The following is a 22,108-nucleotide window of genomic DNA, read 5'->3' on the forward strand; positions in this document are numbered from 1 at the left end:
CTCTTCCAGAGGACCTGAGTTCAATTCCCAGCAAGTACATGGTGGCTCACAACCATCTATTGTGGATCTGCTGCTACCCTCTTCTGGCATAAAGGTGTACATGCAGATAGTACCATAAACATAAAATAAATACATCTAAAAAAAGGTGTGGGGGGGGGAGTGGAGAGATGGCTCAGAGGTTAAGAGCACTGACTGCTCTTCCAAAAGTACTTAGTTCAATTCCCAACAACCACATTGTGGCTTACAACCATCTGTAATGAGATCTGGTGCCCTCTTCTGGCATGCAAGCATACGTGGAAGGAATGTTGTATGCATGATAAATAAATCTTTAAAAAAAAATAGAATTAGGCTCTGAATTGTCTATAAATTTAAAGTAAACCCAGCCCAAACCAATGTTGTCCATAGGCTGTACATAACATTCCCTTATTGGCAAAATCTTTTGTCACCAAGAAGAAATTTCATTGCTAAACTTGTGTTTCAAGTAGTGTAAGAGCTCCCCTCTCTGCATTAGCCTTAAACCTTAAGTCAGTGATGACACACGCCTTTAATCCCAGCACTTGGGAGGCAGAGGCAGGTAGATTTCTGAGTTCGAGGCCAGCCTGGTCTACAGAGTGAATTCCGGGACAGCCAGGGCTACACAGAGAAACTGTCCTGGGGAAAAACAAACAAAAACATCCTAGACTTGAACCTTAGCCGTGCAGCAGTACCTGAAGCAGAGAAGTCAGCATCACTTTTCATTAACAGTGGGGTGAATGTTTACCCGCTCAGAATACCACAGTAGTCACTGAACTAACTAGTCAGCCACTAGGACAAGAGACTCGGTGTGCATGGAACAGTTGAGTTCTAGGGGCGACCCGTACTTCACCCAGCTCCGAGCAACACCGCCCTACAGATTCTTCTAGAATTCATCTGTACTTCGGAAATCTGAACTGTTGTGTTTGCCTCTTTCAGGTGCCTGAGATGCTGCACAATGATGCTAGTGATCACGGATGCAGCCGTTGGGGGTATTTCTTCCTGCAGAATGCTGGGATCCTTCTGGGTTTCGGGATTATGTTGCTCATTTCCATATTTGAACATAAAATTGTGTTTCGTATCAATTTCTAATTAGGTTCTGAACCCTCGAGTAGCTTGAAGAAGCATTGCTGTCTGTAGTTGGAGTAGATGATCGAGATGTTCACATGCTGTGATACACAGCATTTAAAACTAGTGGATTTTGTGATTTTTTTTGTATCAAATTTTGCCATTTGTTATGCTTATAAAGTCAGTTACATTGGGTAACATACAGGTACGTTTTAATATTTAAGTTATTGTGTTTTGGAAGTGTAAATTCTATGTGTGATCCACCAGTATTACCAGTTTATTGTATGTTTTGGCATGACATGTTCTGTATATCTTAGAAAGTGTCTTTAATACTCTTTTGTACAACGTTAGCATTAGTTACCTGCTGGAGTTAGGCCCCTGCAGGCCTGCCAGTGGTGCGACAGGATGGGCACAGAGCCACAGATGCCAACGCCGGACTGCGTATAGCCAGGAAATAGGAAAGCAGAGAACTGAAGGGCTGGGGAGGTGTCCGTTACTTAGAAAAGTCACAACAGTGACCATACTGTAGAGGGGGGGGATTTTAGATGTGTAAAGTGACATATTTAGTGCAGAGTACACTCTGAACAACTGTCAGATTGTTAATGTTCCTGTAAAAAACAGTGAGCACTTTGATAGACTTAATTTGGTTGTGTATTTGTATAATAGAGAAGTCTATTCCTTAATCCAAGCAATGTGTCAGTTGACAGAAACTAGGATTTTAAATCTGTGTATGGAGACAGGCTAAATGAGTTAACCAGTGTGTGTCACCAGAAGACTTGGTTTTCACTGAGGGATGACACACTCACAGTTACGTGTTTGGGTGTTCTGGTTGTCTAGGTTCCCAAACAGCGAGTATTAAAACCTTAATCCACGTGAGGACGTTACAACCCATTCTGAATTTCTTTTGACCTCTTGGATTCAGAAAGCACTTCGCTCTCTTCCAGTGCTTTAAAATGTCACTGTGAGCATCCGTCCTTTTATGTATGGCACTGTACATTCACTAGGGTTGTCTACAGCACTGTCTAGATGTTTCTTAAGAAAATAAAAGTGTCAGCTCAACGGCAGGCGTCGTGCTCTCTCTCATCTCACCATCTTACTCAGCGTGGAGCACTGACTGTTCACACTGTCTTCAGAACTTGTTCATCTCACTATGTTAAAACTAAGCCCATTAAAAACGTCCAGCCGGCATAGTGGCACAGGCCATTAATCTCAGCACTTGGGAGGCAGAGGCAGGTGGATTTCTGTAAAGACAAGGCTAACCAGGAGTACATAGTAAGACCCTGTCTCAAAACAGAACTCCCCTTCGTTTCCTTAAAGTTAAGATATCTGAGGGCTGGAGACTTGGATCTGTGGGTAGGAGCCCTTACTACACAGCAGGAGGAACTGAGTCCCCAGCCCTAGCACACATATGAAAAGCTAGACATGGTATTGTACTCTCGTGTACCCCCAGTGGTGGAAGGGCCAGAGACAGCAGGGTTACTGGGTTCTGCTGGCCACCAGCCTAGTCAAAACACAAGTTCTGTAAGAGAGACTCTTGTCTAAAAGGAACAATGCAGTGTTAGAGATCCGGACACCTAGTGCTCTGGCCTCCACGTGCACATGGGTGTGCATGCTCATACATGTGTACAGACATACCTGAGTTAGAATGTCTAATAGTTGCAGTTTGAATGGGAAATGTCCCCCTGCACTCATGCTTGAACATGTGGTCCCCAACTGGTGGTGCTTTGGGGGAATGTGAACCTGTAGGAGGTACAACCCTGCTGGAGAAGTGAACCCCACTTCCTGTTTGCTTACTGCTTCCCCAGTACAGATGCAGTGTGACCACCCAGCCCCCAGCTTCTGTCATGACACCCCCCCCCCCGCCTCCTTCCATGTCCCCCATCCCAGTCCCCATGATAGACTCCATCCCTCTGGAGCTAAGCCAAAAGTAAGTCATTCCTCCCTCCATTAAGTTGCTTTTTTTAAAAAGGTTATTTATTTTGCACCTTTAATCCTAGCACTTGGGAGGCAGAGGCAGGTGGATCTCTGTGAGCTCGAGGCCAGCCTGGTCTACAGAGGGAGTTCCAGGACAGTCAGGACTAAACCTGTCTTAAAAAAAAGAAAGGTGGTTTATTTTATCACAGCAGAAAAGACATTCCTTTATGCTCTAATCTAGATTAAAATATGCCAGCCAATTCATTCATTTATATATTACTCATTTCTGAACTCTTGATTTCAAAGGATATTTTTTTAAAAAATATTTATTACATATACAGTGTTCTTCCTGCATATTGGCTTGCAGGCCAGAAGAGGGTACCAAATCTCATTATGGATGGTTGTTAGCTACCACCATGTGGTTGCTGGGAATTGAACTCAGGGCCTCTGGAAGAGTGGCCAGTGCTCTTAATCTCTCAGTCATCTCTCCAGCCCCCTTCAAAGGACATTTTAAAGAATAATGCTCTATAGTTTGATCCCAGGTTTTTCTAGCTTTGGAGGGGAAGGTGTGTGCCTGTGCATGTGGTTACACGTGCATGTGCATATATATGTGGGGACCAGGAGGTCCACCAATGTGGCCTCCACAATCTCTCTCCACCTTGTTTTTGAGACAGGTTCTCTAACTGAGTCTGGGACTCCTGGATTCAGCTAGCTGGCTGCTGAACTCCAGGCATCTGCTTCGGTGCCCTGCTAGCACTGGGATTTCAGGTGAGGATCGCCATGCCCGCTTCTCACATGGTTACTGAACTTCCCAACTCAGGTCCTCATGTACTTTACCTACTGAGCCATGCCTAGCCCAGCTGTCCCTAAATTTAAAATAAACAAACAAAAAGGAACAGTGCCTAAAGATGGAGTGTTCAAAGTATTATTAGCTACATTCTAAATAGAACCAGAAACAAGTGAGTAATACCCCACCTCCTACTTAGGGCCTGTTGGGAGACTTTGGAACCATCATTTCTTTTCCCTAATGCAAAGGGTTATGTGTAACAGCGCCTGCCAGGATGAGAAAATCATCTTCCTTGGGGCTAAATGACCTCTCTGATCCAGCAAGCCATACTTGTGCTCTGCTGCTCCTATTGCAGCTGAGCTATGCTGCTCCTACTGCAGCCATGCTGCGCTGCTCCTACTGCAACTGTGCTGCTCCTATTGCAGCCGTGCTGCGCTGCTCCTACTGCAACTGTGCTGCTCCTATTGCAGCCGTGCTGCGCTGCTCCTACTGCAACTGTGCTGCTCCCACTGCAGCTGAGCTGTGCTGCTCCTACTGCAGCCGTGCTGCTCTTACTGCAGCCGTGATGCGCTGCTCCTACTGCAGCTGAGCTGTGCTGCTCCTACTGCAGCTGAGCTGTGCTGCTCCTACTGCAGCCGTGATGCGCTGCTCCTACTGTAGCTGAGCTGTGCTGCTCCTATAGCAGCTGTGCTGTGCTGCTCCTACTGCAGCTGTGCTGCTCTTACTGCAGCTGCTCTGCGCTGCTCCTACTGTAGCCGTGTGGTGCTGCTCTTACTGCAGCTGTGCTGCACTGCTTCTACTGCAGCTGTCCTGCATTGCTCCTACTGCAGCTGCACTGCTCTACTACAGCTGTGCTGCTCCTACTGCAGCTGTGCAAGGTGGGGATGGTCTTATACTAACTGGAAATGTCCCTCAAGGAGTTTGGGGAATACAGAAGCTTGTCCCTTGTCTATTATGAGACTGGAGGTTAGAGCATGCTAGTTTGGTCAAAGGAAACAATAGGACCCTTTTGCAGTTCCCATTCCAGTCTGAACGTGTGTGTGTGTGTGTGTGTGTGTGTGTGTGTGTGTGTGTGTGTGTAATACTGAAGCAATTAGTTCCTGTGATTCTGTGTAAAACAAAGGAAAATCCAGGAACTGAGCAACTGTAGAACAGGCCAAAGTCAATGTCCAGTTGACTGAATAATCTACCAGTCACTAGACCACTGAAGGAAATGACTCCCTCCAACACAATTTAATAGTATGGTTTCCTCTTCTGTTGTGACCCCACATTGGGGTGATATCTGTCAGGGCCCACATTGGGGCAACATCTGTTGGGGTCCAGCCTTGATGGGGTTTGCACATTCCACGGTAGGGGTATATGGATCAGAAATATTAGATAGGAGAAACAGAGATACTAAAGAAAAAGGAATGGAGACACAGAGTAGAATCAGGAGGGTAATCCAGTGAATACTGAATTTGCTCACATTATTTTTCATGTTTATATATCCCAATCCAAAAGGAGAGAAAGAAGGCAAAAGACTGCTTTAATGTATCACAAAGAACAAACAGCACTTACCTGTTTCAATGCCTGAAACATCAAGCAACTATAATATCCTGAGTTAAGCATTCTGTTGTTTAGGCAAGACATGCAGCAACCACACCTTAGACCATCCTGTAGACAGCCACTCCCTAGGTCAAATCTCCTGTCATGTCCATGAAGAAGCAGATGTAGGCTTGAATCCTCTGACCTTTGGTCAAGGTGGAATAGACCTACTCCTGTGGCCCCTCACATATTCCTCAATTTTTAATTTATTTAATAAAGCCTGTGCTTCTGCTACAGGACAGATGACTGTGCATGGCTTAGGCCATTTTCCACTTTCTAGACTTACCTGTTATCGGTAAATACAGTCTGTCATGTATGCTCTGTCTTAGGTTTCCTGGAGGGAAAAAAGATCTTACCCATCATTGACTATCCGCCTCTGTTAGTAAAGAGTTAAGGGAGGGTGTGCAGCTAGGTTCTGTGTACCTGAGCCAACTTTCCATCCAGAGAGTTCACAGACAACTAGATAATCATATGCAAACAGATAATGCTTTGCAATATACATGCTCCTGTGACCACAATATCTCCTAATAAAGGAGTGAAGGATGACCACGATGGGGTGGCCTTTTAAATTGGTCCAGGATGTCTCTAACAGTTTTTTTGCTGAATCAGAATTCAAAGTTGTCTTATTAAACATCAAATCTAAGGACTCATTAGCATCATGTCAAGCTCTAACCTTTTTCTAATCGGTAACATCTTCATAGTGAACTAAAGTAGGTACAATCATTAACAGGTCAATACCATAATTCTAGTATGGAAATTAACAATAAATACACAATTTGTCAAATCACATTTCTCTTAAAGCATTTGAAACAAAAAAAAAAGATTTCTGTGATGAATCTTTTCCCGCTCATATAGTCCAATTGCATTGCTCTTCTAACTTTCAGAGATAAGTTCGAACTGTTCCAGCCTCTGAAGGCGTAGGTCACAAACAATGCCACACCAGTTTGGAATTATGATTAATAGGGTGGTATTTATTTAAAGGGGAAAAAAACTTACAGATCACCGTCCCAGACAACAGCCCTCTGCGCAACCTGGGCGTCTAGTCGCCAGTGGAGCAGGAAGTGAAGAGAAGAGAGAGAGCAGAGAGAAGTAGCCGCTTTTTTTTAAAGGGAGAGAGACCACGCCCCAATGGGCTGGTATCTCAGCAGCTATTGGTTGGAGGAGCGGAAGGACCTCCCGCAACAAGTCTGAGTAGTAGCAAAAACTTCTATGCCATTCCTCTTCATTCCTTGCCTGAATAATAGTGCTCCACTGTCTTTGCAAGTCTTTTTCCCACAGAGGGGAACTCTCTGGGGCACCTATTTTCCAGGCTTTCCATCTCAGCAGCAGACAAATACTATACTTGCAAAAATGAATTCTGTGCCCCAAAAATATATGGATAAATATTCAGTCAGCCAAATATTCAGTCAGCATTCTTGGGCTGGTTCCAAAGTAAGTAGGACTCACTAAGATCTGGAAGTTTGTGCAGTAGGTCCACCAAGAAGCTGGGAATCATCAACCATCACCACGATCTTCCTTCCCTTCTCAGACTGCAGAATGAGGACATAAGAGTCAGGAACACAGGTTCCATCAGTCTCACTCCGACTCTTCTGTGGGGGCACCAGCGTGTATGATGTCATCAGGGCCGGCATCCTTCTCCCTCACACACCAGACCAGACATTCCAGACTCCATTGAGCCTCATTCCCCTCCTGTGAAAAAGAAACACAGACATGCCCTCAACTCCATATTAAAACAGGGTTCGGTCCTTTCCTTTATCCAATGCAAGGGTCTTTCCATTTTGCTTTAGCAAAGGTTGCTCTGGTGCTATCATGCCAGAATCTATCCATGGCTCATGAGTATCCACATTCAAGAAACTCAGAGAAATTAAGGCATTATGTGGCAACTAAGGGTATAATTCCCTCATTTTTATCTTTTGAAGTTGTGTTTTCAAGGAGCCATGGGCATGCTCCCCAATTCCTTGTCCTTGAGGACTATAAGGAATGCCTATTTCATGATCAATATTTCATTGGGAACTAAATTGTTAAAATGTTTCACTAACATATCTGGACCCATTTTCTGTATTTATAATTCTAGGGATTTCCATATATAAAAAACACTTTAAGCAATGAATTATCATGTTTGTTTGGGTGGAAACATCACCCCAGCCACTGGCATGCATATACCCAAAGAGCCTGAAATGTTCTGGAAAGTTCCATCCCAAGCTCCTGCCCCTGGGAGTTGCCTCAGTCCAGACTCCAACCCCAAGAAAGCACACCAAATGATGACCCCTCCCCAGAGAGGCTCAAGACCACACCCACAGGGTATTTAAACTGCCCCTCAGAGAACAAACACGTGGTTTTCTGGTCTTCCTTCCCCATCTTCTCTCTGGGGAGCTGGAAAGTCATCCAGGAGCATTGGTATCCATTAAACCTGGGCTTTTTCTAATTCAGTTAGATTTGGTCTGATTTGGATTATTGCATCGGCAGAGATTTTTTATCGAGGTTCAGAAAGTTTTCATGTTTAGTGACTTCTTCAGTCTGTGCAGAGGTTATTAAGAAACCTGAATATGTATCAACCGTCACATGCACACATCTTAATTTGCCAAATTCTGCAACATGAGTAACATCCATTTTCTGTAAATGATTAGGAAGCAGGCCTCGAGGACTTACTCCCAGATGAGGTACAGGTAAATACTGTGGGAATATATGATATCGCTTAACAATCTGATGAGCAATTTCTCTTAATCCAAATTGTTTTCTTAAACTTTTACTATTTTAATGATGTAAAGCATGTGATCACCGAGCAAGCTCAACTTGAGATGAGGTGATCAATTGACTAAGTTTATCAGCTAAAGCATTGCCTTCAGCCAATGGACCAGGGAGATTTGAATGTGCTCTAATATAACCCACAAAGCATGGCAATTTTCTTGAATTTGCAGCATTTTTACTCGATTATTACCAGTCCTAATACATGGAACTGTTTCTATTACCTGAAGAGCTTTAAAAATGTAGTGACTGTCAATATTGCCCAAGTATCATTATTTTGAAATAACCAATCAATCTGTTGCTTAGTATACGGAACATTGATCATATTAGGTTCCCTACCAAAATATCACCTAGGATCCATCTGACTTCTCTGTACTGAACAAGCTACTGTTTCAAAGTAAGAATTTAATTTAATACCTTGACTGACAAAACAGGAAGGTATGGCCAGAAAAGAGGACCGTTTTGCCATAATACTGCTGTGGGAGTAACTTTTGTAGGTAATATACATGCTTGCTAAGGTTGATTGTAGAAAGAGCTGCGGGCTGTGTTCCTGCCACCCAGCTCCCAGCTGCCTGGCTAGCTTATGCCCCAAAATAACAACACACAAACTGTATTCATATAAACACTGCTTGGCCCATTTCTATTAATGTGTGTAGCACCATGAGGTGGTGACTTACCAGGGAGATTCTAGCCTACGTCCATTTTGGGTCGGAGCTTCATCACATCTGCCTGAGAGAGGAGATCTATGGCGTCTGTCTGAGGCGTCTTACCTCACTGCCTTCTTCCTCCCAGCATTCTGTTCTGTTTACTCCACCCACCTATGTTCTAACCTATCAGGCCAAGCAGTTTCTTTATTAATTAACCAATGAAATCAACAGATTGATATATGACACTCCCACATCAGTTGATCATAAGTAATATAGTGTACCCATTGTTTCTGTATTGTGTATTCCACCTGCTCCAGTGCCTGTCTAGCAGTATCTGTAAGGTGTCTATGGAATTTGGGTCACTGCTCCCCTTAAGAATTTCACTTAATGGCTCAAGGTCTCCCATACGAAATCTTTAAAAAAAAAGGTCTCCGTCACTGAATAGCTCCTAACAATCTCTGAAAATCATTCAGAGTCTGTAAGCTATCCTTCCTAATTTCCAATTTCTGATGTTTAATTTCTTTAGGATATAACATATGACCTAAATACTAGAAAGGGGGTACCTTTGCACTTTCTCTAAGGCAATAGCTAACCCTGCATGGGTAAGATTCTCCTGGATTTGTCCATATGTCTCAAGCAAAACTCCTTTCTTTATTTATTGATTTTTATTGAGCTCTACATTTTTCTCTGCTCCCCTCCCTACCTCTCCCCTCCCCTTCAACCTTCTTCCATCATCCCCATGCTCCCAATTTACTCAGGAGATCTTGTATTTTTCTACTTCCCATGTAGATTAGATCCATGTACGTCTCTCTTACAGTACTCATTGTTGTCTAGGTTCTCTGGGTTTGTGATTTGTAGGCTGGTTTTCTTTGCTTTATGTTTAAAAACCACTTATGAGTGAATACATATGATAATCGTCTTTCTGGATCTGGGTTACCTCACTCAAAATGATGTTTTCTAGCTCCATCCATTTGCCTGCAAATTTCAAGATGTCATTATTTTTCTCTGCTATGTAGTACTCCATTGTGTAAATGTACCATATTTTTCTTATCTATTCTTCAGTCAAGGGGCATTTAGATTGTTTCCGGGTTCTGGCTATGACAAACAATGCTGCTATGAACATAGTTGATCACATATCCTTGTGGCACGGTTGAGCATCCTTTAGATATATACCCAAAAGTGGTAGGTATTACTGGGTCTTGAGGAAGGTTGTTTCCTAATTTTCTGAGAAATTGCAATGCTGACATCCAAAGCCAAAGTTTTGTTTTTTGGTTTTTCGAGACAGGGTTTCTCTGTGGTTTTGGAGCCTGTCCTGGAACTAGCTCTTGTAGACCAGGCTGGTCTCGAACTCACAGAGATCCGCCTGCCTCTGCCTCCCAAGTGCTGGGATTAAAGGCGTGCGCCACCATCGCCCAGCTCCTTTAGTTTTATAGGCAAGCAAGATACCCATATAATGGACAATATAAACTTGTGGAAATTGATCTCTAACATTTTATATAACCTGAGCCACAAATTTCTGGCACTGTGTAGCACTGTTTGCCATACCCTGAGGCAAGATGCTCCAATGATATCTTCTCATTGGCTCTTTGAAATGAACGGATGGAATACTAAATGCAAATCTTTGACAATCTTGTAGTGCCAAATGACTGGTATAAAAATAATCCTTTAAATCTAAAATAATCTTATAGGTGTCTTTTGGTATAGCTGTAGGAGAAGGCAACCCAGGCTGTAAAGCTCCCATTGGTTGCATGATCTCATTAACTTCTCTTAAATATTGTAGCAACCTCCATTTTCTTGATTTCTTTTTAATCACAAAATTAGAGAATTCCGGGGGGAATTGGAGGGCATAATGTGACCATTATCCAGCTGTTCCTACAATAACTGCTGGTCAGCTTGTAATTTTACTTCTGTTAGAGGCTGCTGATTTACCCATACAGGCTCGTCGCTTTTCCAAATAATTAGGTCTGCATGGAGTGCATACTTTTCAGTGACCTCTCCTAAAAATGTCCTAATCCTGCCCTGGGAGGCCTTTTGTTAGGTATCATAGGATCAACCCTTCCCTCATTCTCTTGCCCAGCCCTTGATTGGACAACAACCCTTGCTTGGAAGATTTGATTTCCTTTGGCTCATGTTTTCCAGAGTGTTCCATCTGTGAGTGCTTGCTCAGTGAACTAGATAGCATCCTGGCAGCAGGAGAGTGAGGCAGGGGGCAGCTGTGCACCTCAGGGCTGACTGGGAATCAGAGAGAAAGAGAGGAATGCTGGTTTTAGCTGTTTGCTCCTTCTGCTGTGTCACGCCAATAGGGATGGCACAGCTTGCATTCAGGGTAAGTCTCACTCCATAATTCATCAGGAAATGCCCTCACAGACTCACCCAGAAGTGTTTTCAACCTCCTAGGAATTCCACACCTGTCTGTTACCCAGGCTACAATGCTCACACACACACAAATTATCAGGTGTATATCTGACAAGGGGCAGTTGGAAGCTGAAATTTAAAATAAAGTTTGAGAGGCTGGAGTGACGGCTCAGAGGTTAAGAGCATTGCCTGCTCTTCCAGAGGTCCTGAGTTCAATTCCCAGCAACCACATGGTGACTCACAGCCATCTGTAATGAGAATTGGTGCCCTCTTCTGGTGTATAGGCACACATGCAAGCAGAACACTGTATACATAATAAATAAATATATATTAAAATAAAATAAAGTTTGACTTGCAACAGCTCCTACCAAAATTTCATTCCCGAGAATAACCCCAACAAAATATGTATAAGACAGTCATACTGGCCGGGCGGTGGTGGCGCACGCCTTTAATCCCAGCACTTGGGAGGCAGAGGCAGGTGGATCTCTGTGAGTTCGAGACCAGCCTGGTCTACAAGAGCTAGTTCCAGGATAGGCTCCAAAACCACAGAGAAACCCTGTCTCGAAAAAGCAAAAATAAATAAATAAATAAATACAGTCATACTGAAAAGTAAAAACTAATTTTTTTAAATTTTCAAGCAAAATTAAATATGTTATTCATTGACTGGAAAACTCAATAAACATATTCTTTTTAATCAAAATCCCAGCAGGAATTTCTTAGCTAGAGATTTAGCAAGGGTGTGGATCAACTGAACTTTTCAGCAGGCTGCTGGGAATGCCCATGGTTTACTTGGGATGAAAAACGATTTGGCACATTCTAGCAAACAAAGTTACTGATATGATAACCCAGCAATTCCCCTCCTGTGTATTTACCTGGAGTAATTAAAATTTACATTTATACAAAGCCTGTTCTGTTCATAACCACCATAAACTGGAAAGAACCTGTATGTCTGTCAACTGCTTCGAGTAAACCATACTGTGTTCGTGTAGCACAATGCAATGCTCTGTGAAAAAATAAGTATCGATGCACAAAACAGCCTGTGGGGATGTCACTCGGGAGGATGTGTTTTACAGGTTCCTATTCACGTAATACTCTAGATGCATGATTGGGAGGACAAATCAGAGGTTTCCAGAGTTAGTGTGAAATTGTGGCTGTGAGTTGGAAGTGTTTGGGAGTGATGCAGCCATTAAGAACAACTCGGGCGATAATTACACAAATCTACATGTGTATTAAAATCTGTAATAACTCATTGCAAAAAATTCCTGTAATTTTTTTTCTATAAACATAAAGAGACAAGGGCTGGAGAGATGGCTCAGCAATTAAGAGTACTGGCTGCTTTTCCAGAGGACCTGGGTTCAATTCCCAGCATCCACATGGCAGCTCACAACTGTCTGTAGCTCCACTTTCAGGGACCTGACGCCTTCACAAAGACTTACACATCACTGCACATATAATAAGAATAAATAAATTATTAAAAAAGAGAGAGAGACAAGGAGACAGAGAGGGCGAGTGAAGCAGGAGAATAAGGGAGAAAGAGAAAAGATTAGAGGCTAGAGATGGTTCTGGGGTTAACAATGCTCAGTGCTAGGTGTAGGACTGGAGTTCAGTTCCCCTTACCTTTGTCAAAGAGCTCGTGACTGTCTGTAACCGTAGTTCCAGGGGATCTGGCCTCTGTGGGCACCTGGACACAAGAGTGAACACATGCGCACACATAAACATTTTTAGTAAGAGGATGAGGAGCTACAGAGATGACTTAGTAGTTAAGAGCACTTACTGCTCTTGCAGAGGACCCAGGTTTGGTTTCCAGAACCCCACATGGTGGCTCACAATTATCTCTAACTTCAGTTCTCAGAAGATCCCTTATCAGGTTTTGACATCTTGGTAATGTTCTTGTGAAATTAATTTATAAGTATTTTTGTCTTGTTTTTAATATTTTCGCTATATTTTTGTTGCATCCAATACCCTTTTCTGAACTCTACAGTCCCTGCATGTAGGAGGTGGACATAAACTCACATAGATGCATATATACACAAAATGATTTAAAATTTTTTTTTTTAAAAAAAGGATGTGGCTGGGCAGGAAGGAAAGGCAGGTGGGCCTCTGAGTTTGAGGCCAGCTTGTTCTACAGAGTGAGTTACAGGACAGCCAGGCTACATAGAGAAACCCCGTTTCAAAAATTAAAAACAAAACAAAATTTTTAAAGAATGTGGTACCAAGGCTTGGTGGTTCACACCTTAATCCCAGCACTCAGGAGGAGGAGGCAAGCAGATGTCTGTGAGTCGAGTCTGAGGCCAGCCTGGATTAAATAGTGATTAAACCCTGTCTCAGAAAACAAAACAAAATGATGGGGTATATTTGTCTCTTTTGATTTAATTATATTATTTATAACAGTAATTTATGCATGAATCTAAGTGTGTCCCTGTAGAGATTTTGAAGAGATATTTTAATTAAACTTTAAATTTTATAAATTTACAAGATGACTAATTAAAAAATGATGCATATAGTTCAATTATTAGCCTTTTTTTTGAGTGATAACTAATTTGGATTTTGTAACCCCTTCCCTCACCCATGCTGGGATTCTGGCTGCCTTAATCTTGTAGGGGTCTTGTGGATATAGTAACAGCCTCCTCTATGATCTCATGTGTGCAACAGCTTTGTCAATCAGTAAACAGTGTTTGGATTCAGTCATCCACTACCTCTGGCTCTTAGTTGTCTGCCCGCTCTCACTTGTGGTACTAAGTGGCTTCAGTGTGTGTGTGTGTGTGTGTGTGTGTGTGTGTAGGAGAATGAAAGGTAAACCTGAAAATTAACTTTTAAAATTATTGAATAAAAATTTTTAAAAATGAAGCTGGGTGGTGGTGGTGCACACCTTTAATCCCGGCACTCGGGAGGCAGAGACAGGCAGATCTCTGTGAGTTTGAGGCCAGGCTAGTCTACAGAGTGAGGTCCAAGACAGGCTCCAAAGCTACAGAGAAACCCTGCCTCAAAAAACCTGAGAGAGAGAGAAAGAGAGAGAGGGAGGGAGAGAGAGAGAGAGAGAACATAAATAAATTTAATTACTAAAAAGGAGAAGAATTACCTTGGGGTTGAGAGTCCAGCTCTGTGGTGGAGTGCTTGCCTAGCATGCACAGGCCCAGGGTTCAACTCCCTGTACCCCTCTCACACACGCAATATAACTGGTTTCATTTAACATAGCTATACAAAAGCAGTGTGAAAAGAATTTCAATGCTGCTGTAGACATAAATGTTAAATGAATATAAAGGTATCCCCTCTATAGATAGGAGAAAGAGACTGAAGACATGATCTGGGAACTCGTGGGGAAGAGATAAGTCTTCATTGTATAGAATGCTTTTTATCACAGGATTTCAGTCTTTCTCATAAGAAGAAATGTGACTTTAAAGGGGAAAAATAAATACAATTCAAACATGAGCCAGGTGGCTAGCTTTCGTATTGACTAAAGATGCTACCCAGTCTGCTGTGGGGGAAAACCATCACCAGTCTTCCCTAGCTGTGAGCCATGCAAGTTGTGATGTTAAATTACCAGGCAAGATCTGTCCACTAGTTCAACAGTGGCACAGCTGTTATGGGGGTAGCCAGCTGCTTTCCGTGTTTGAGGCCCGAGGCAAAGGATGGAATTCACACCTGATACTGTAAACAGAAGGTTTTGCTTAAATGGCCTTCTTAATGTTTATGCCCACAGGTTAGTCCTGCTTGACCCTCAGAGGAACTTCTTCTCTTTGCATGAATGGTGGCTAATGTAGAGGCTCACACTTGGCCAGCCAAAGTGCTGAGAATAAGTGAGTGTTGTGTGTTCAACCCCAAGTGAGACATCTATAACACACCCCGCAAGGGCCAGGGAAGGTCATGAAGAAGGGTGGTGAGTTGAGTTGAAGGATGAGGAGGATGCTCTGAAATGTCATATCTGGACATGGCGTGGCTGCTGTGCTCATGAACTCACAGCGGTGGCCACAGGAAGACTGTCAATTACTTTTCTTTTTAATATTTATTTATTTATTTATTTATTTATTTATTTATGTATGTATATAATATTCTTTCTGTGTGTATGCCTGAAGGCCAGAAGAGGGCACCAGACCTCATTACAGATGGTTGTGAGCCACCATGTGGTTCCTGGGAATTGAACTCAGGGACCTTTGGAAGAGCAGGCAATGCTCTTAACCGCTGAGCCATCTCTCCAGCCCCTGTCAATTACTTTTCTATCGCTGCCATAAGACACCATAGCCAAGGCACAATTGCTCCTGGCAGCACCAATCTATTCCCAAGAGAATGCTGAGCACTGAAGACACTTCACTTGGAGCTTGTTTTCTTCTTGGAAAAACTGGCCTTTGGGCAAGGAACTGCCCAGGCATTGACCACTGACAAAATGCACGATGTCTGAACAGGACAAACAGGATACAAGAAAAAAGACTGTCAAATCTTGTTGAAATAGGAGCGGCGGGGCTGCGTCCCCAACACCCCGGCCGCTTGGCTAGCTCATGCCCGAAATAACAACACACAAACTGTATTCATTTAAGAACTGCTTGGCCCATGAACTCTAGCCCTTACAGGCTAATTCTCGCACCTGGGCTAGCCCATTTCTAATGATCTGTGTAAGCACCCCAAGGTGCGCTTACCGGGAAGAGTCTAGCCTCCGTCCATCCTGGTGTCTCTGCTCCAGAGAGCAGAGCTGTTGAGTCTCTCCAGGAGCAGAGCAGAGTCTGACCTCACTTCCTCTTCCGCCCCGAATTCTATTCTGTTTACTCCTCCCACCAATGCTTTAACCTACGAGGCCAAGCAGTGTGTTTATTACTTAACCAATGAAATCAACAGATTGACATATGACACTCCCACATCAAAATCTTGCCAAGACAGAGTAAGACAGTTTTGAAAAATTTCCTGTCTCTGAAAATGATCAGTTACTCTAGGCCTTAGCCAAAGTTGTTTGCTCCAATGTTGCAAATGAGTCTTTTTGGTGACTGCCCAGGTAGTCAGTTATCTCTGGCATTTGTTGCACATTTTAGAAGTTGCTTGATTGCACTTCCTGTTTACTCAAGTAATATTATTTACCTTCTCAGGTCTTTGATGGGGTTGAAAACCAGATAGTTGTAGTTAAATTCCTCTCACCCAAGCTATTTCTTTCTTTTTCTTTTCTTTTTTTTTTTTTTGGTTTTGGTTTTTCGAGACAGGGTTTCTCTGTGGCTTTGGAGCCTGTCCTGGAACTAGCTCTTGTAGACCAGGCTGGTCTCGAACTCACAGAGATCCGCCTGCCTCTGCCTCCCGTGTGCTGGGATTAAAGGTGTGCGCCACCACCGCCCGGCACCCAAGCTATTTCTAATACAAGACTTAAACTCCTTAGGATAGTTATTATAACATTTATCATATGTTTCTTGCTTGATATTGTTTATGCTGGTTGTAATTCTAATTTCTATATTTGATATATGTTCTTATTGTATATAATTTTGTATTAGGCTTAGAACTCTTATTTAAATGAAAGGGGAGGTGCTGTAGGAACTCCTTTAATTACCAGCCCACTTGGGTGTGGCCTCTTATACTATAAATGCCCATGTAAAGCACATTCCTGCTCTCTTTCTTCCAGCTGCTGGATTCGGTTCCTCTTCCCTGTTTGTGCAGAGGACTGTGATCTGTGAGTCTATCCCTAAATAAATAACCCTTTATTATACTCAGTTCTAAGCTAGTGTGAGTTTTCTTTTTAGCGTCCATCTTCATTCTGGGGATGGCAAGAGCCCTTCAGAACCTCAAAGCCCACCCCCAAATGACATACTTTCTCAAATAAGGCCACACCTACTACACACAAAAACTACCCAAAGTTATTGGTAGCTATTGGCTTCTGGGGGAAAGGGAGCCATGTTCTTCAGTGGAATTCCCCATGCTCATGCTCATGGGAGCAACCCTAACTACACTCGATGTCACACACACACACACACACTCACACACACACAAAGATGAAACAAGTCCCTAGGAGAAAGGATTTGTTTAGGGCAAATGGGGTTCAGTGGAAGGCTAAGATATATATATGCATGACATTTTAAAAGAATAACAATTTTTTTTGGCAAGAACAGAAACTATCTTGCAGGAGTCTGTGCTCTCCTTTTACTTTATGGGTCCCCAATATTCAGGTTGTCACACTTGGCAGTAGCAACTTTACACTGACCCTCATTCAAAAACAAATGAAAGAGGCAAATTGGATGTAGGATAGGATCATGAAGTGAAAAAGAACGTATGTGACATATATGTATGTATACACATATAATTTATGAAAGTCTACTGCAGTCCTCTATGTAACTCCTCAGCTCTCCAAACAGCCAACAGTATTGACCTTACTGTTCTATATTGCACTTGAATGAAGCTTTCTGAGTCCAGTCGCTTTCATGAAATTCCCAGAGTTTATTAAATTCCTGCCTACCGATCTCCAAGGCTGAAAACTTTGGGAATTTAGATCAGGCATCTTTATCTTAAGTGAGATTTCCTACTTTGAAGCCTGATTACCTTCTTCTACTTTATTTCTTTTGAGGGGTGAGATTCCCCCATTGGAGCCGAGTGTACATCCTGAGCTGTGAGGGTCCAGCAGATCAGAGATTTTGTTTTCTTTTCAGTTCCCAGGAAGCTGTGTAGTTCTGGCATGGTGTGGTTACGAGGTGCACCTGTCAAACAGGCTGGACTAGCTGGATTGCACCATAAAATGCCAGGCTTTGAGCAGAGAGGAGCCTGCCTAGTATCCCTGGACTTAGCTGAGTGCACAACCTGACCATTGTAGATCATTTAGGAATACATTCATAAGAACGAACTACCATTGCAATGAATTTGCAGAATGAATCCTTCTTGAGCTCCTACTGGGACCAGAAGCCTTGTATGTTGGTGGTGTTTTGTTTTGTTTTGTTTTGTTTTGTAGAAACATTTTAATAACAGTTTAGAAAAGTGTGCCAATAACCCGGCATCCCATGGGTTTTTAATGATGAAGAATATTGTTTGTGCCAAATCAGAATCTGATAACAGTTAAATGATGACAGTGTCACAAATAAACAAGAGCACTCTCTTCCCTGGTGGGGACATTGTTCCAATATGTTACCCAGGCTAGCCTTGAACTATGGAGTCCAGGCTGGCCTCAAACTTGCAGCAACCTTCCTGCTTCAGCCTTCCAAGTGCTAGGATTTTAGGCATCTCATTGGACTTACTGTTGTGTTAATTAGCAAAACAGACCCAAATCTCTGCCCTCATGAAGCTTTTAATCTAATGTAATAGCAGGTAGACAAGAGAGAAGATAAATGGGTAAGTTATACAACATGCTAGATAGTGATACTTTATGATGGAGGAAGGTCATTGAGTAATAAAGAAACTGGCTTGGCCCATTTTATTGGTTAGAACATAGGTGGGAGAAGTAAACAGAATAGAATTCTAAGAGGAAGAGGAAGTGAGGTCAGACTCTGCTCTGCTCCCGGAGAGACCCGATAGCTCTACTCTTGGGAGCAGAGACGCCATGCTCAGCTCTCCCGGGTAGACTCAACAGCTCTGCTCCTGGAGCAGAGACGCCAGGCTCTGCTCTCCCAGGCAGCTCCAACCCAGGATGGACGGAGGCTAGAATCTTCCCGGTAAGCGCACCTTGGGGTGCTTACACAGATCATTAGAAATGGGCTAGTCCAGGTGCGAGAATTAGCCTGTAAGGGCTAGAGTTCATGGGCCAAGCGGTGTTTAAATGAATACCGTTTGTGTGTTGTTATTTTGGGCATGAGCTAGCAAGCGGCCGGGGTGTTGGGGACGCAGCCCCGCTGCTCTTATTTCAACAACTTTATTTTTAAAAGTTGTTAAGGAAAGGCTGGAGAGATGACTCTCTCCAGGGGTACAGTGGTCAAGAACACTTGCTGCTCTTGCAGAGGACCCAAGTTTGATTCCCGGTACCTCTGCTGGGCAGCTCTCACAACTGCCTGTTACTCCATCCCAGGGCATCTAGCACCCTCTTCTACTAGCCCCCAAGACTCCCAGATGCATATGCACACACACACACACACACACACACGGGCACACACACACACGGGCACACACACACAAACACACACACACAAAACAATTAAAATAATGCTAAGAAATCAGGTGTTTCTCCTGAAAGGCCCAGACAGGGCACTGGTAATTGTAACAGTGGCGTCTCAGACCTCATCCTACCATCTCCCAACAGAACTCAATAGCTGACTATTCATGTCTTCCAAAGCATTTCCCCAGGTTCCAAGATTCCATACTGCTGTTTCCCCTGATGCTGGTGGCTATTATTTTGAATATGTGTAGTTGTATCTCTTCTCCCTTCCCAACCTCTGAACATTTGGGGCATTAGCCTGAATTCACCCGTTGACGTCCATCTGTCTGCACGTCCTTCTTGGTGACTTCATCCAGTCTCAATTGTAGAGCCAACTGTCTATACCCGTGCTCCCCAGATTACAGCTACAGCGCAGACTGCTCTGAATTTGCCTACCCAACATTGCCACTTATTGCTTAAAATTTAATATGAATTCCTGTTGTTTTTTCCCTCAAATCTGTGGCTTCCTACTGTCTTCTCTGTCTCGGCTAATGATAACTCCAGTCTTCTGGTTTTAGCTCAGCTGAAAACCTTAACATCTTTGACCTCTCTGTCTCTCATCTCCATCCCTGTCTGTCAGCCTGGTCTGTTCTACCTTCTCAACTCACCCAGAGCCTGCCTGCTCCTCTCTTCTTATGCTAGCAGTAATTGGTCTCTGGAGATCTGGTGTCCCACCTCTTCTGGGTTCTTTGTGTCAGAACAGTCAACAGTGCTTTTGTTTTTTAATTAAAATGCCAGACCATGCTGTTCTCCTGTTCAAATGCCTTCCGACAACTTGCTATGTCTCTCAGAGTAAAAGCCAAAGCCCCTGCAGGTCCCCCCATGAACTGTTTTCTTCCTCATGTTCTTTTCCTCTCTGGTCACCGTGCTAGGCCCCAAGCCTTTCTTGTGCTTGCACATCCTTTATTAAGTATGAGGTTCCTGCTTTCCTCCTTCACATTTTGAAATGTCATTTCAGCAAGGCTTTTCCTGCCAAACCAGTTGGAAAATTCCAGAACCCAAACACCCATTTCCTGCCTCAATTTGCCTTAAATCACTAGGCATAAACGGATGCCGTGTTTTACAGTTGACACTAAACGGCTCGTTCTTCACTTCCACGTAAGGTCTGAGAAATTTTTGTCTGTTTTAGCCTCCATTATATTCCCAGTGCCTGGCCCATATTAATTGTTGAGAAGGCCCTTGTTCTCTGACAAGGACTGCCAGGTCCAAATACATCCTTGCCGCTGAGTAAGTGGGTTTTGACTTTCTTCAGTGAGAAAGCATGTACAGCAGGGGGCGCCATAGAGAAGCGACTATGAGGGCATGCATGGTGCATGGATACTCAGTAGACAGGATTCCTGTGGGGCATTCTAGGAAGCCGGCCTTTGTTATTTACATACTGACCCATCCTGCATGTGTTTTTACTTAGATGAGACCTAATAAAATTATCATCTTAAAAATATTTATTTACGGGCTGAAGGGATGGCTCAGCAATTAAGAATATTTGTTGCTCTTGCAGAGGATCCCATTCAGTTTCCCAGCATTCACATGGTGGCTCACAACTGCCTTGAGCTCCAGTTCCAGGGGGCCTGATGCCTTCTTCTGGCCTCCAGGGGCGCTGTACTAATGTAAAACCCATATATTCAGGCAAAACATTCATATGCATAAAGTAAATAATTTATCCATGTGTTTTGCCTGCATGTACATCGGTATATCATGTGTGTGCCTGGTGCCGGGAATTGAGCAACAAGTGTTCTTTGCAGCTGAGCCATCTCTGAAGGCCTTATAATTCGTTTTTGTATCACTTTTTGAAGATCATGGTGTGGTCTTACTTGATGTAGATGTTGTATGATAGTGTTTTCATCAGAATACCTGGTCTCTCTGAGTACAAGGCCAGCCTCTCCTGCAGTGGAGGTAGAGCCCTTACTCTTTCAACCCTGTGAGTAAACACCTGCCAAGCTCCTTAAGAGAGGAGGGATTTCATTTTGACTCACAGTTGGGAGGGATGCTGTCCACTGTGGTGGAAAATGCCAGCCAGGGCACCACAGTCTGTGGGGGCCAAGCAGAAGGGATGCCAGAGGCCCAACAACTTTCTCTTTTTTAGTCTAGTTTTTTCTTTGTAGTGATGTCATAGATTCTTTGAGATAGAATCTCCTGTAGTCCAGGCCATCCTTAAACTCCCTATGTAGCCAAGGATAGCCTTGGACCCCTAAGCTTCCTGCCACGTCCCAAGTGCTGAGATTACAGGAATGTGCTGCCATTTCCTTCCTTCCTTCCTTCCTTCCTTCCTTCCTTCCTTCCTTCCTTCCTTCCTTCCTTCCTTCCTTCCTTCCTTTTTTTCATTCAGTCTAGGATTCCAGCCATTGAAATGGTGCTGTCTGTATTCAAGGCAAGTCTTCCCATCTCGGTTAAACACTTCAGGAACATCCAGAGGGGTGATCCTCCCGGTCAACAGTGAAGATTAACTGTCACAGAAGGCGAGCTGACAGGGCCAGGGGAGTTGCATATCAGAAGTTACTTTCAAGCTCTTTCTCACACAAAGGATTGGTAAATGATTGTATGACTGGTTATAATGTGGTTTTCACATATCCACTGAGGTGTCACGCAGAAGTCAAGATGGGCTCGTTTTGTACGTGCTGGAGCAATGCATGAATAAGCAAGCTTCTCGCCTGCATCAGAACTGTAACAAAATGAACCCCGTGGGGAGATGAATCTCAATGACTTGCTCATCTGAGAAAATGATGGCTGGGCTTCTGTAGAAATGACTAACACATTTCGGGAAGGCTGGACCACAAGGCCTCAGCTTTCTGCGGAGTTCTGGAAAGATCTGCCAAAGCTTATCTGACCTTCCAAAAGCTTCCTGGGGAGGTCCCAGTAAGAATTAACCACTGGCTACAGTAAAATGAAGCCATCCCAGCCCTTGAATATTATATGTTC

General features: G+C 43.4%; 1 protein-coding gene and 1 pseudogene across 1 annotated transcript in view; one reads left to right on the plus strand and one right to left on the minus strand.

Moving 5' to 3' along the window:
* The window catches only part of Slc39a6 (solute carrier family 39 member 6), a 22,777-nt gene extending 20,638 nt beyond the window's left edge, over positions 1-2,139 (plus strand). The window contains exon 10 of the mRNA XM_050134863.1: positions 952-2,139. Coding sequence (XP_049990820.1) covers positions 952-1,104 — 153 coding nt within the window. The 3' untranslated portion in view covers positions 1,105-2,139. The remainder of the gene's footprint in view (positions 1-951) is intronic.
* Positions 2,140-18,087: 15,948 nt separating this feature from the next.
* On the minus strand, positions 18,088-18,178 carry LOC126497203 (uncharacterized; annotated as a pseudogene).
* Positions 18,179-22,108: the final 3,930 nt, after the last annotated feature.

This window comes from Alexandromys fortis, unplaced genomic scaffold, assembly GCF_014885135.2.
Source record: "Alexandromys fortis isolate MF-2015 unplaced genomic scaffold, M_Fortis_MF-2015_v1.1 scaffold_25, whole genome shotgun sequence".
Lineage (NCBI taxonomy): Eukaryota > Metazoa > Chordata > Mammalia > Rodentia > Cricetidae > Alexandromys > Alexandromys fortis.